At 41.4% G+C, this 15767-nt stretch overlaps 1 protein-coding gene across 2 annotated transcripts; it reads left to right on the top strand.

Moving 5' to 3' along the window:
- Positions 1 to 6956: 6956 nt before the first annotated feature.
- Positions 6957 to 14838, top strand: LOC311049283 (putative nuclear hormone receptor HR38). Of its 2 annotated transcripts, XM_084062813.1 has the most exons (8): positions 6965 to 7076; positions 8256 to 8328; positions 9362 to 10266; positions 11069 to 11198; positions 11450 to 11613; positions 11831 to 12033; positions 12155 to 12333; positions 12468 to 14838. In XM_084062813.1, exons 2-8 carry the CDS (start codon positions 8313 to 8315, stop codon positions 12722 to 12724), a joined length of 1854 nt encoding a protein of 617 aa, XP_083918939.1. In that variant the 5' UTR covers positions 6965 to 7076; positions 8256 to 8312; the 3' UTR covers positions 12725 to 14838. The 2 variants fall into 2 exon arrangements, with proteins under 2 accessions (XP_083918940.1, XP_083918939.1); XM_084062814.1 differs by lacking the exon at positions 8256 to 8328 and having other exon boundaries at positions 6957 to 7076.
- Positions 14839 to 15767: the final 929 nt, after the last annotated feature.

Genomic DNA, 15767 nt, shown 5'->3' with positions numbered 1-15767 from the left:
CATTTAAACTTGTGTTGACTGGTTGTGTTTGGGGACTGGGAAGGAGTAACCTTGCATCACCAGTCTTTCCACCTCGGAGGAAAGCCTGGTATTCGTTATCAATGGCCCGTGTGATCCGGTCTAAGCCACACCTACTGAAAAAAGAGGAAAAAAAGCAATTCTATTTCCGGGGTTTCCCCAATCCCTATTTAAATAAAATAGAATTTCCCCATGGGATAACAAAGATAGACAGACGCGAAATAGTCTCCGTAAAGTACACTCACATTTATATTTATTTTGTATTTTAAAAATTAGCTAAACTACGCCACATTAAGGATTTTATTAGGTAGGCCCTATTACAATGCCCTTGATCGCGGCCAGAGTTATTTTGGGGTGAGGTCTTTCCGGATTTAAGGGTTCCGGCCGCCTGATGACGCGCCTGGTGACGTAGGGTTACTTCCGCTCCCGACCTGATCACAAACCCGAAAAAGGTATTGATCCCAGGCTAGGGAAGGAGGGAGTCCACTGTTTTGTTGCGACTTAGGCTCCCCTAGGCCGGGTCGTAACAATCGTACAACCCTGTCGTGCACAATACCACATCAGCAAGGTTGTGGTTCTCTTATTGTTGACACCATCATATATGATGAAGCAAAATTAAATATATGTTGGTCCTCACTAATGATAAAATGGTACCATTTTTTTCTACTCTGTGTCTCAGAGGAGGGCTGTGGACAGTTCAGAAACCTGCCTACCAGTGACCGTCATCGTTAAGCAGGATTTGTTTTTCAAACAAGATTTCATATTTTGGAGTTGTATTAAGGCAAGAACAATGGCTTCTATTATAGCATGCACATTTTCCAGGAATAGAAAGCCTGCAGTTTCAATTAGCTTGGAATCCCCATCGATGATGTCACTGGTAGGCAGGTTTCTGAACTGTCCACAGCCCTCCTCTGAGACACCGACGGGGTAGACAAAAATGGTACCATATTATAATTAGCATTAGTGGGGACCAATTATATGAAGATAGGTTGAAAATGGCTGAAGCCGTCCTTTAAGCTTGAGTTTGAAATATTGCAGGACTATAAAAGTTGACCTTTAATGCTTATGGTCACTGAGTGCTGATAATTGTGGATGAAATTAATTTCTGACCATTCATGAAACATCATGAAAAATGTTTTATGAAAGTAAAGAAGCCCTGTGTCATATCATGTCTCAATGTAATACAAAATAATGATGATGGTGATGATGATAATGTTGATTAAAAAATAAAATACAAATAATAATAATAATAATAAATTATACAGGGGGAGTGTACTGATTACTGAACATGATGCAATAAAAAGATATATGATTAAACAGGTTAAAAAGATGAAAAGGCATGTTGTTTTTTCTCTCAGTAGGCCTATATTCTGTATCATGATTTGTATTGTAGCATCTTTTCATGATACATTTAAGTGCATTCAACTTTCTCATCGCTAATTCGGTCAGACAACTTGTGAAAAAGATATTTGACATACATTGCTTAATTATGGGATCACTGGCTCTGACTCATCAGTGTATTGCGTGATAAATACTATGTGTTACGACAGTGTCACATGCCGAAGATAGCGAGCTACTACAGTAGCTGCAAGCTCCAGCTTGTACATCGTAAGCAATCATCAGTTCGTCATCATCATCCTAACCTTTCAGAGTACAGGTCAGAGTACAGTTAAGGGGAGGCCCTCATTTTCAATGTAGCCGAGATACAATACTGGGGGGGTGTACTGATAACTAAACAGGATGCAATAAAAATATATATAATGAAACAGGTTAAAAAGATGAAAAGGCGTGATTCTTTTTTAACACCTGAGCTTAGTCTGAGGAACAGCTAAAAGGCCCCCGTTTGACTATTGAAAACAACTTGTGTGACAAACTGTAATTTATTTAGGCACGCTGTCAAACAAGTAAAAAGAGCATTACAGTAATTAAACCAGGGTGTGACAAAGTTATTATGAATCCATAGAAAACTATTCTCGCCTTTGTGGGGCATGTCTTTGCAGTGTTCCTGAGATGAAAGAAGCATGACTGCACCAGTTTCGTAAGCTGATTGGAATGTAAACAGAAATCAAAATCAAATCCTAAAACACTGCACTCCTTTGCAAGAGATAGGGCCCAGGGATCGCTTTCCCCGATGAAGACCAGTTCAGTCACTTGAACTTTTTGTAAAATATGTACTACGTTTTTAACAAAAATGTGTATTTTCTCAGGACCCAGGGATTGTTGAACTGCACCAGGGCCAATTACTGAAATGTATTTTGAACGTACAACTGGATGTTATGGGCCATCCACTGCTTGATGTCTGCTAAAATCCTATGTATCATAATCTCTCTCTAGATCAGCTCTACAAGCTCACAGTGGCGTCACTTCATGCCGCTCTGTGAGCTTGCACATCTGCTATTTTTGAAAAATGTTGAAAATATTTGAAAGTGTTTGGGAAATTTGGGGATATCTAGAATTTTTTTAACACAAATCTTCTCTTCGGGGGGTCCCTGGTTAAAAAAAACGGCTGCAACCCAGAAGCAGAGCAATCCCCACAACATGATATGATTCTGTGCCTATCGGTATATAACTCAAACGGCGCTGAGTAGGCTCAAGCGAACGTCGCAACGTTCGGGACGGCAACTTGTTTCGCTTTAGCTCACTCGGTGGTCCCTTACGTGGCTCCAGTTCGCTTGAGACTGCGCGCCTCCGAAATGGTTTAGTCAATGGAGGAGATGCGAGGCGGCTATGCACGGATTTTTCGGGTTTTAGGTGCCAATGCACGGAATGACAGTCCGTGCAATGTATACTAAGTTGTGTGAGATCGGGTTGGTCCATTGGGTTGTCTTGCTGCCCAGGCTGTTCCACTGGTTGTGCCACTCAGTAATCCTGGCAGCAGGTGGTGTGGTCTCCAGTTCTTCAGTGGCGTCCGAGAAGCCACTCCTTGAGCTGAGACGTTTCTGGTTGTCATTGGCCTGCTTTGTACGCCCTGCTTTGACGATGACTGCTCTGCGAAGATTAGGGCCTTCCTTTCATGCAGATGCTGCCTGCTACATGTTTGGATATGTTCCTGCTTTGGGCTGCTCTCACGGTTCTGACCCCTGAGTGCCCCTGATCGGCAAGCCGACTAACACAAACCTTAACACATATGGGTTCAAATAAATATACAACTGCATATAATCAGCATAAACGTGAACATACATGTCTTGCTATCTAATGTGACCTAAAGGTAATAAAGTGTAATCAAAATAGGCCCAAGAATGCAACCTCGAGGCAAACTGTAAGAAATTGAATATTCATATGAGGAAACAATAGACACTGAACACTTCCTAACTATCAGAAACATATAATAAGAGCTCAACAAGAGATGCCAAACTACTATGCTAAATCTATCAAGAAATGTTATGATCAGTGGCATCAAAAGCAGCATGTAAGTCTAACAATATTAACACCGAGCAATGACTGTATCATCAGCATCCAGCAGCCTCAATGCTGTGATGCTGACAAAGGTCTGACTGAAGTTTCCGAGACATGGTTTTGCTCTACAACTTCCAGGACCTGCTTGGAGACAACTTTTTTTAGAATAAGGTACTTTGGAAATTGGTCTGTAATTGTTCAGAAACCTTGAGTCAAGGTTAGGTTTCTTTAACCATTCAAACCCTATACTTAGCTGACTGGTGTTCCCCAGGGCTCTATGCTAGGCTCCAAAAATAGCCGATCTACAAGCTCACAACACGTTGCAAGTTAACGCATTGTAGATTGGCTATTTTCGTAGAACAACGTGTACAAATTGTACATCAGGCTTCATGCACCATTGCTTTCCGTATCACATTACATTACATCCGAATCACACTGCCACACCATGCAAGCTCTGAAGTATCCTCACCCTGCCCAAGACATACAGTAATGAGTTAGGGTCGAAAATAACGTCTTATTTTTGATGTTAGGTAAGGTCTTACTGTGCTTACTTTCTCGTGTACTAGGCTGTGTAAGGAGCTATCTTGGGAGCCTGCGGATCTGTTATTTTCAGCAATTATTCGCCCCAGAATAGGTACCTTGTTAGTGCACAAGTGGGTAAGAGTGGGTGAATCACACTAGCTTGTGTGTAACAGTCTGGAACACAGCTGGAGGAGGACTTTTTGATTCGAAAAATATCAATGGATGCCAGATCTGAATGTTCAGTTGGAGAACAGCGTAATCACTGTGAAATATTAAATATATAAATATTTCTTCATCTGTTTATCGTTACAATTTTTAGCACAATTTGACATCTTGTGTGAGCAGTGCTTTTGGTAACCTGTTTGAATCATTAGCTCCAGAATTTGTTGTGGTCAACCTCCTTAGTGAACCATTCAGAAAGGTGGCAGTGAACCATTCAGAAAACAAGAAATTGATTCTTGTTATTTATTGTTTATTTATTATTATTGTTATTTAATCAAACTGATAAATGAATATGATAAAATGAAAAAGTGCATCTCTTTCTCTCTCTAACTTTATCTCTCTATCCACAATAAGTAGCCTAACTGCGAAACCTGGGATTTGAACCCTGGATGCCTGCGTGGAAAGCCAACATCTTATCAGAATCAGAATCAGAATCAGAATCAGAATCAGAATCAGAATCAGAATCAGAATCAGTTTTATTGTCACATCACAGGTTTACAATGTAAAAAAGTGGGTGAAATTCGTTTTTTTACATCATTCCCATCGCAACGTTAATTTCCATAGAAAGAAGAGGGGGGAGGGAGAAGAAGAAGAGGGGTGGGGGGTAAGTGGGAAGGAGATCAGACAAGAGAACAGCAGAAAGGCCAAACAAGTTATCTACATATTTACAAGAGTACCTGAGATAAGAAACAAACTAAGGTGCCTGAGCATAGCAGCAATGTATGTATACTGTGCATGATATACTTATCCACTAGCCTAAAGGGGAATTTTCCTTTGCATGGGGAAGATATTAGGCTTTTGGTCATCAGACAGAGGCTCTGAGTCTGAGCCGCCACAGCTACATATGCACAGAATGCTTGTGTGTAATGATGTGTGTTAGGGAGAAAGGGGATAAGATGACTGGTGAGGTAGCAGCTGCGTCTTGTCATCCAGCTCTCTTTGCCAAATGCAATTTAGAAAAAAACTGCAGACCTCTCCCTGCTGGTTGAGGTCTATGTGCATGGCTGACAAATATGGATTTACCACATCATGGACATGGCAGCGAAGCATGCCATGGTGTCCAGCTGGCTAGGCAAATCTAGTCACATTGGATTCAGTCACCAGACGAACTCCACCTCACCCTGTGAGTGAAACCCATCTCTCCTTGAACTTGAAATTAGAAGCCACTTATTAGCACATGTCCAGTCCCCACTGAGAGAGAACATGTGAGACTTGTATCTTCTTGTTGTAATGAGGAATTAATTACATACGGTATAGTATTAACTACTAGTGTCTATTTTTTTAGCTGACAAATGGAAGACTGCAGCTGTGACTACTAGACTGACATTGATAGAGTGCCTGGACTGATGACAGTGCAATGTGATATATAGGCTACTGTAGGAGCCGGCTCTGAACGAAAAGTGAGAAAAAAGGTAAAAGGTTCGAACACGGTGCACAACCCTGTGTGTGTGTGTGTGTGTGTGTGTGTGTGTGTGTGTGGGTGTGGGTGTGTGTGTGTGTGTGTGTGTGTGTGTGTGTGTGTGTGTGTGTGTGTGTGTGTGTGTGTGTGTGTGTGTGTGTGTGAGAGAGAGAGAGAGAGAGAGAGAGAGAGAGAGAGAGAGAGAGAGAGAGAAAGAGACAGACAGCCTACTGCAAATTATGGAATCAGATATCAATTTATATATTGGACCACAATGGAAATGAGCTTTTGAGGGTTTTTTGCATTTTATCCTTTTATCCTACATGACATGTTCAGCTTCAGTTATAAATAATATGCATAGCCTACACTTGTAATAATTTAAGAGGAAATGCTCGTGAGGGAAAAGTCTGTAAAGTGTAAACGTTCTTTCTGTTGAACTTCTTGAAGCCTTTATAAGTGCTTCAGACTGCATTCATCCATTGTTCTGAATCTGTCATGATGATGGAGCCTGCCTAGGCTACACTCGATACACGTAAACTCTGGGTGATCACTGTATTTCCAGTGATAAAATGTCATCATCGCCATAGATTACAGTGTATTTATAGCATATTTCAGTCGGTAATAGCCCCACGTGTCTAGCGTTGTCATTGTGTGAGTCTATAAATAGATCACACACACACGCCGCCAGGAAGTGTTGCCAGGTCTGCTTGTTATAAGCGATTTTGGGGCGGGCTTCTTTTACTGTAAAGTTGCTTGTAAAAAATGGTGGTTGCGGGTTGCGTTTTTTTGGGCTTGTTTCTAAAGTGCAGTTGCTTATTTGGGCTTGTTTCCTAATTGTGTTTAAACCAGTGGTTGTCAGACATTTTCATGTCCACAATTAATATGTCCTTGTCCGCGGATCCCCTTCTGAAAAATGTTTTATTCCAGGGAACCCCCCTTACCAGATTTGTGTTGTTAAAAATGTTTCGAAAAATATTCTACATTTTTCACTTGTTTTTCAAGATTTCTTTTTGAAAATAGCAGATCTACAAGCTCACAACGCGTCGCATCGTGACGCGTTGTGAGCTTGTAGATCTGCTATTTTCAAATACCCGATGATATAGGCTTTAAAGTGCTCGCTTCTTTTGGGCTTGTTTGTTTTCATAGACCTGGTTGCTTATTTCTCTCGCAGAATCTGGCAACGGTGGCCGCCGGCCGCTCCTGCGTCAATGGAGCGTCAATGGAATCCCGTGTGTGCGTCAGACGGAAGAAACGTCCATGCGAACGTGACGCCCATTGGATGGCGTACCGGAAAGTTCCACCGCCCACTTCGCCATATATGGAGCAGGCCGCGCCCACCGCCGGGGATCACCATAATAAAACAGCATGCATGGAGAGGTAGGTGTGTGACTGTCTAGTCTATCCTATTCTATCTACTGTACTGTCTGTGAGTCTCTGGGCAGAGGTGACATTCATGTGTTCCTCTCCTGTGGAATAAAGAACATTATCTGCAAAGTCCAGGATATAAGTTATCAATCAGGTTAGTGAAAATTAGGTATTTGTTTAATATGACTTCAATAATTTTGTGATGTATATAAACTGTACTGTTAAAGACTTGCTTATGAAGTTATACTTTCACCTAAACTTGCATACTGTCAGTGGTGTGTGAAGTAACTAAGTACATTCACTCAAGTACTGTACTTGAGTACCATTTTGATGTATTTGGACTTTACTGGAGTATTTCCAATTTTCAATACTTTTACTCCACTACATCTCAGAGGCAGATATTTGTACTTTTACTCCACTACAATTATTTGAGAACTTTAGTTACTAGTTACTTTCAAGATTCTGATTATTATTACAAAACGTACATTAACCACTTCAGCCCTACAGTATATATACTTTGGCTATTTGAAAATAGCCGATCTACAAGCTCACAAGGCGTCACTGTGAACTTGTAGATCTGTTATCAAAAGATTTTTAAAACATTTTAAAAACACGAAATGGGACATTTCTGCTCAATGAGTAGCCTACTTTTACTTCTAGTACTTTAAGTATATTTTGATGCCAATACTTTTGTACTTTTACTCAAGTAAATTTTTAATATATATTTTTTCTATAGAGAGTATTTTTACATTGTGGTATTGATACTTTTACCTAAGTAAACAATCTGTACATGAGTAATTTTTCCATCACTGCATACTGTACAGTCGTCTTGAATTATCTAAAATTATTTCCATTATAATCCAGACCCATAGGGCAAGACATACACATGTTGATACCAATGTTAACCTTACATTGCCATCTTATTCAGTAGGATTGGACAGCTGGGTGATTCAGAGTAGCATTTTATTTTGTTTATGTGACATTCCCTTGTTCTTGTCATTCAACTGTATATAGCATATACCTTTTCCCATGTATTGTCTAATAATTTGTTCTGTGCATTGTAAAGCAAAAGTATTTTTGAGCCATGCACCATAACCTACAATATTATACAGTATTATACGTTTATGCAGGTTGCATGGCAGACAGCTGTATTATCAGGGTTATATTATAGGCTAGTATTAGATTTGGGTAGGCAGCATAATAATCCCTCAAATGACAGGGTAGGTGTATGTCCTTATTGTCTTCATCAGATGGGCATAGCTTATTCTGGTATAGGTGCATGGTTGCCCAGTTCAGAGCTTAAGTGAAAACTCAAGTTAATGCCCTTTTTCAGCAGTCAGCAATATTTGTGAGTCCAGCAAGAAGCGACTCATATTACAGCAGACAAAATATGTTCAACAACAGAGGCACGTATACGTTTGACTTATTTCATTGAATATTTTATAACTTTTTAAAATTAACTTGATAGGACCAATTCATAGCCTTTCTTAACTCAAGGAAAAGACAAAATAATTAGTGTCAATCATACAGCATAAGCATTGACCCACATTCATGCATTCGTCTCAGCACACTCTATGCCATATTCCCCCTGCTTTAGCAGGTAGCTGAAACCCAATCTTCTGTACCCTCTGGTGCAGACAGGCCTTGTGAAAGAGGGTTGCCCTGTTCTGAAGGGGGTTTCAAGACATGCAATAACAGTAATGCAGCTGACAGACTGCCAGAGAGTTACCAAGAAGGGCCTGAAGCGTAAAGCTTGTCGAATGGCATGAAAACAGAGGGAAATAATAACAATAAGAAGGTGTCTCTGGCTGTATATTGTAGGGCATTGATATACTGTTAAGTTACTTTTAGAGACGTTCTTTTTGTTGTTGCTGACTTGTCAAAGAGACAACAGTGTTCTCCAGTTTAAGTGATGTCACTCAAACCTTTTCATACCAAAGTATACTTTGGTCTTTGCATAGATTAACTTCAACAATGAGACCTCATTTATATTAATTATTTGTGTTCGTGTCTATCTTTATTACAGTAGATGGAGTTTACATTCATGTATACAGTACGTGCTGTTTATATAGTATTTATACAAGCAGAATAATTTGTGATACTTTTTAACCATATAAACATTAGCGTTCCTAATCTGGGCATGTCATAATAGGCAAGCGTTCAGCAAAAAAACTTTATTTTGGTGAAAATAGATGAACATTCAGTGAAAATAGCCAATCTACAAGCTCACAACACGTTGCAACGTGACGCGTAGTGAGCATTTAGATCGCTTTATTTATTATTTGATGTACAACTAAGTACATAGGGTTTAAGTGGTTAAAATGTCGTAGACATATGTGTTGTATAACAAATACACTGAAATGAATAAGTCCTTATATAGACTAACCACCCGTCAAGCTAGTTTTAGTTGTTAATTCTTACTGTCCTCCTCTTTTCCAGCAATGCCCTGCATACAAACCCAATACGGAACGTTGTCCCATGACAACTACTTAAGCTCCGAGTTCTCAAACCCTGACCTCAATGTAAAATTGGTAATGGACCTCACCGGCCAAAAGGACCAGCTGTCTGCGTCTTCGTTGCCAAGCATCAATACCTTGGTGGACAGTGGCTATGTGGGGGAGTTTCAAAAAGACAACGTACTCCTGCAAGATTACTCTGCAAGATTACTGCAAGATTACTCCTGCAAGATCACCACCTCCTCCGCCCCCCCCAACGCCGGGGGCGCTCCTTCCGGCCAGCAGTTAGCCGGAGCTGCGAACTGCAGTCCCCAGCACCAGGCCTTTAAGCTCGACGACCTCCAGGTGTACGGTTGCTATCCGGGCTCCTTCGCGCTCAGCTACCTCGACGAGACGCTGTCCTCTTGCGGTTCCGACTACTACGGCAGCCCCGTCTCGGCAGCCGCCTCTCCCACCACGCCGGCCTTCCAGACGCAGCCCACGCCCACCTGGGACTCCCCGTTCAGCCCCTACTCTCCGGCTCCCACCACCTCCTGGGGGGCCGATAAGGCCACCTTGGCTCAGCAGCTCTCTTTCTTCTCCTTCAACCCCTCGACAGACCAGCACTCTCCCCTAGGGCCGCCGCCCCAGGACCACCATCAGCAGCAGCAGCAGGGCGAGGAGGACCCCTTCTTTCCCTCTCCTCAGCAGCAGCAGCATGTATCACCTCTACATTGCCCCCCCTTATGCCTGGACCAACAAGGGTCCCTCGGACTGGAGGGGACCATGTCGTCGCCGAAAGCCTGCAGCCCGACGGCCTCAGAGGGCCGCTGTGCAGTCTGTGGGGACAACGCCTCCTGTCAGCACTACGGCGTCCGCACCTGCGAGGGCTGCAAAGGCTTCTTTAAGGTACAAAGCAGCACAGATGCATGTAATTCTTAGCGGCCGTTAAGTCAGGGGTTCCCAAACCTTTCCATGCCAAGGACCCCCAAATAGCCGTAGCCTCTGGCTGTGGAACCCCATTGCAAAATGGCATTTAAAAAAAAATTGCCTATCTACAAGCTTACAATGCATCGCGAAGCGACGCATTGTGACCATAGAGTTATAATATATCTAGAGGGCGGACTGCCCCGGCCCCAGCTATTCATTTCAATGAAAGTTGCTCAGTGCCGTTTGAAGCACCCTGAAGTCTGCTGTAAGTACCAATATCGGAGCCAATCAACAGGCCTTAGAGTTATGAGCAGGCACACTAGGGTAGACGCACGCACAGTAGCATTTTAAATGCGGAAGTGTTGCTATCCCAGATTTGGCTTGATTGTGACCTTGTAGATGATCTACAAGGCCTCCCGGCCCCAGTCTATGTCTATCGTAAGTGTCCCTGAGCAAGACACTTAACCCCTACAGTAACTGCTCCCCCCTGAGCGCTCAACATAGCCATCAGTTGGATGAAGCTGAAATAGAATTTCCCCTCAGGAATAACATGGTCTAGAAAAGAAAAATAGTACACCAGTTTGAAAATGGTGGCACAAACTTGAATTAAAATGAAATAAAACATTTATATGTATATCGTACATAAAAAAGATATATATTTTTTGTTATTTTCTATAGCCCCCTGGTACCCTCTGTGACACAGACGCAACATGATGTACACATTGTTATTCACACATTAAGTTTTGCCACCCTTAATAATAATAGTTCCTCTCTCCAACAGCGAACGGTGCAGAAAAACGCCAAATACGTATGCCTCGCCAACAAAGACTGTCCAGTGGACAAGAGGCGGAGGAATCGCTGCCAGTTCTGCCGCTTCCAGAAGTGCCTCGTTGTGGGAATGGTTAAAGAAGGTAATACCAATGTCACAGTCACACCTCCTCTCACAGAGTAATGTAAGATACCGAACTGCGGTTTTGTCACGTTGAACCGAACACCGGGGATGACAGACACGTGAAACCGCGCCAGCTGTAGAGAAAACCAGAAATTGAAATCGACACGAGGGCTGTTTTTAAAATGCGAGGGGTACAGTGGGGAAGCCACGTGAGTGGGTGTTGAGTTCACCGTTTCTTTTTTCTCTCCCTCCCCATCTCAATGTCATCAGTTGTCCGTACAGACAGTCTCAAGGGCCGACGGGGCCGTCTCCCCTCTAAACCCAAGACCGTGGCTGAGGCATGCTCCATCACTCCTCCAGTCAATATCATCACCTCTCTCGTCAGAGCACATCTAGATTCAAACCCCACCATAGGGAAGCTGGACTACTCCAAGGTGAGGCTCAAGACTTTGTCAAGATGACTTGTAGTACCGGTATGCATTTTGCTGGTGGTAGTCTATTTTAAGATTAGGTGAGCAGCTAATGCACCTCAGTGTTAATTGAAATTTGAGAATGTAGAATTATACCCAAATGGACCTCGGTTCTCAGAGTTAAATTATCTGTGTAGGTACATCAAGGATAACATTTTCTGTCTCCTCACCTACTCCTCAGTACAAGGAGATAGACGTCAGCCCATCAGAGAAAGAGGATGCCAGTGACATCCAGCAGTTCTACGATCTGCTGTCTGGAACCATGGAGGTACTAAAGAAATGGGCCCAGACCATCCCAGGATTCACAGACTTTTGCACTGAGGACCAGGAGCTGCTCCTAGAATCTGCCTTTGTTGAACTCTTCATCCTTCGACTGGCATACAGGTTGGCCTGTTATACACTACCGCTCCATTCATCGTCAGCAATCACAGTTACCATTTTTATTATGTTAAAGCATACTTGTCATAGGACAATTCATACTAACACCATGCGACTGTGCATCCAGGTCCAGTCCAGAGAAGAACAAACTCATCTTCTGCAACGGAGTGGTCCTTCATCGCATGCAGTGCGTCCGCGGCTTCGGCGACTGGATCGATTCCATCATGGATTTCTCACAGAGCCTACATCGCATGAACCTAGATGTCTCCTCCTTTGCCTGTCTCGCAGCACTTGTCATCATCACTGGTGAGACACACACACATGCATGCACGCATGCACACACACAACCTCAGTTTCATTGTGTTAAAGGCATTTACTGTGAGCCGTGGATGTAAAATGAAGCACGTGTTCTGTTCTCACTGTAAACCCCTTGCTTCCAGATCGCCACGGCCTCAAAGAGCCCAGACGAGTGGAGGACTTCCAGAGCCACCTGATCACCTGCTTGAGGGAACACATAAATGGATCGGAGGCCGTCCGTCCCCAGCCCAACTATCTATCTCGTCTCCTGGGCAAACTCCCCGAGCTGAGGACCCTGTGTACCCAAGGCCTCCAGCGTATCTTTTACCTGAAGCTGGAGGATCTGGTCCCCCCGCCGCCAATTGTAGACAAAATTTTCATGGATACCCTACCGTTCTGAAAGGAAAGACAAAATTCCCTTGAAAAGGGAATCATTTAAGGGATGAATGCAACTTTTTATAGCGACGATAAACTCACAAAGGAGGTGGGAACATAATAGTCTCGTGTCAAGTCTTCTGAACTTGGGTTTGTGAGATGTTTGCCTCTTCAACGGTCTCACCGCTTTTTATCCCTCAGTTGTGTGCACTGGCAAAGGTCTGACTCAAGTGCGATTGGCTATATTCACACAGTGGCCATTTTGCTCTTACGTCATGTTTCTCACTCCACCGAGTATGACCTATACAGTACAGTACATAAGAACAAAATGACCGTTGTGTGACTATGGCCAATGACCATGATGTTTTTCACATCAAGTTTTAAAACAGAACACATAATTAGTGTAGCCTAGTATACAAAGACAGACATCTAAAGGTTTTTTTAATGCATTTGTATAGGCTTTATTGCTTTGAAAGATGTATATATTTGGGCATTGCCTGATGCGAATATAGGACATGGGTGGCTAGTTAGGCATGACCCGTCATAATGTGTTCAGCTCTTAATAAAAAAATAGGACTTTAATAGGACCGGTAAACACTTACAAAAATATATCACAAGTTGAGGTTGTAACTTATTTTGTACACAAAGACAGATACATCTCTAATTCCTGAATTGTACAGTCCTATATTTCATTTTACTAAAAGAGAGACCTATAGGAGTTGACACTCTTATACAGGTCATTGTATATATATATATCATGATAGATGTTTGTACACCTGTGGAAGGTCTTGGACCAAAGATGATTTTATTTTAACAAACCTAAAAGCCTTAAATCCAAAGTGTAGTGCCATAATTCTAATTGACCACATTCACACAGCAGCCATTTTGCTCTTACATCACACCCACCCACCCACCCCAGTATAGTCAAAGTTTCCTCCAAGCAGCAACTAATGCGATTGTTTAGAAGTCGTTGCTGTCGGTGGAAACCTTGTATGTCTAACAACCGTTCCTTTTTTACTATTATTTTAAAAAACATTTTAGGATAGTAAAAATAGCCAAGCTTGTACTGTACATCTGCTATTTTCACTACTTTTGTGAGATACTCTTGTATGATGAGGTAGGGCATTCATTTACAAATTGAAATATGGAGATACAAGGTTTCTGCCCGACGGCAACAAAGTGCTTTTGTTGCCAAGCACTTCCCTTTAATACAATAGTATTTGTGTTCAACTTAAATTCTTGTGAAATATATATACCAGCAGCAGAATTAAAATGTGCCTTTGAAACCTTTCATCATTGAAACATGGTTTGAAACGTGGCTTGTGAATACATGTTTATTTTCATTCCGAATATCACAGACCATTTTATAATTGCTTATTACCATAAAACATATTTTTGAAATGAGGCACCTATGATGATACCGTACAGTATATGCCACCTTAAATATGATGTGAAAGCCTATGGCAGACCTTGTCATTAAGAACATGGGTATATTCATGTGATCATTGACAGGCCTATGTTATGGTAAAAAACATATACCCCCTATGTTATATGTATTGCTTGCAAAATTGAAACGGCATTAATTGATAACTGGTTCAGAACATAGAATGTATGTAAACTAAAAGCCATTTGTGCTCAAATGTTTAGGCAAAATAATGGAAATGTGTTTCAAAAGTTTGTACCAATAAGGCATAGTTTTTCTCCTACTGTAGTATGTGTATGAATCAGCTTTAGAACATGGAAAATCAATAGGAAATATGATTTGTTTTTGCTTTAGAATCTCCAAAATTCATAAATATTCAGAAACTTTTCAATCAGTTTCTCCTCTTTCCACGTGGGAACCCGTACAGTAGGCTGTTCATGTTTTAGCTTTTCAAACGTAATTTAATTAGAGTTTGTATGAGCCTCCGCTACTGTAAGTATTGTCTTACACTTTTTTCTGAACAGGACGTATGCACCGTTTTTATATGTTTGTATGTTTTTGTTTTTTTTCTTCGAAATTTAAATCACAATGGAATGTGATTTATTTTTAAGCGCAGCTAAGAGCATTTCTTTTACAGTTTGTTTGAATATTTTTTAAATACTATGTGAGTTTTTGTGAAGTATTTGATAATACAAAATAAAGAGAAAACATATATATTTGAAACATAAAACTGCCTGCAATATTTTCCAGATAACCAATAATGGCCATGTCATATTATTATTGCTTATTTCATGATTATATCCTACCATGTTTTTGAAGCAAAAAACAGCTTTAAGCAAAAATATATATTTGATATACAATACAATTTATACTTGCAGTATATTGCATATGTCTTCTACATAGAAAAGTGTTTGTTTAGCACAGTCTCTTCATGCACTGGTTCTCACCATGGGGTCGACCCCAGCTAGGGGATCCCCAGCTAAATGACAGTTTCTTAATCTTCACCATTATTACATACTAGAAGTAAATACAACTAGAACATACAAAAATTGCTATTTTTATCGGACTTTCACTATTATCTCTATACCCACAGTACATAGACAGTAAAGGCATTCTGGACCAAATGACAGACCCTATCGTATGGTACCAAATCATGTCTGTCAATGAAAATGTTCTTCGTTTGGGGTCCCCAAGAAATATTAACGAAATGGGGTCCGTATAGCGTAATGCATATTTTTTCATTCTGAACATTTTAGAAGACTGAATCAATCAATACTATTAGTAACAGGAAAAGTGGCCAGAATCTCTTTTGATCTTCTAATCACGCTTTGTCACACATGAGGTGTTAATATTGGCACTGGGACAAGGATCATAAGAAGACTATGCCATGCCACTTGCAACCATAGCAGTCCTGCAATCAGCCACTTGACACCCGATCCCACTGCACACTAAGTTCTAGTCATGGGGTTTTTGCTATTGGCAGACACGGTGGAAAAAGGGGACAAGAGGCCGGAAAGATGAGCAGGCAGTATGAAGGGCAGCTAACAGAGATGGTCATTACATTATAAAATACCAAGCACAGCTAGCTGTCCACTATCTCTGTCTGTAAAATGCAGTAAAAGGATACGCTCAATAACACTATATA

Source organism: Gymnoscopelus microlampas (genome assembly GCF_963454915.1).
Source record: "Gymnoscopelus microlampas genome assembly, chromosome: 7".
Taxonomy (NCBI): Eukaryota; Metazoa; Chordata; class Actinopteri; order Myctophiformes; family Myctophidae; genus Gymnoscopelus; species Gymnoscopelus microlampas.
Note: the sequence above shows the minus strand (reverse complement) of the source record. Positions and strands in the feature narration are given on the sequence as shown.

What these genes read in the sequence shown, in the direction of transcription:
- LOC311049283 (XM_084062813.1), top strand. An exon ending in TGTGGGAATGGTTAAAGAAG is followed by an intron (nt 11,199 to 11,449) that starts GTAATACCAATG and finishes CAATGTCATCAG; the next exon opens with TTGTCCGTACAGACAGTCTC. An exon ending in GGAAGCTGGACTACTCCAAG is followed by an intron (nt 11,614 to 11,830) that starts GTGAGGCTCAAG and finishes CCTACTCCTCAG; the next exon opens with TACAAGGAGATAGACGTCAG.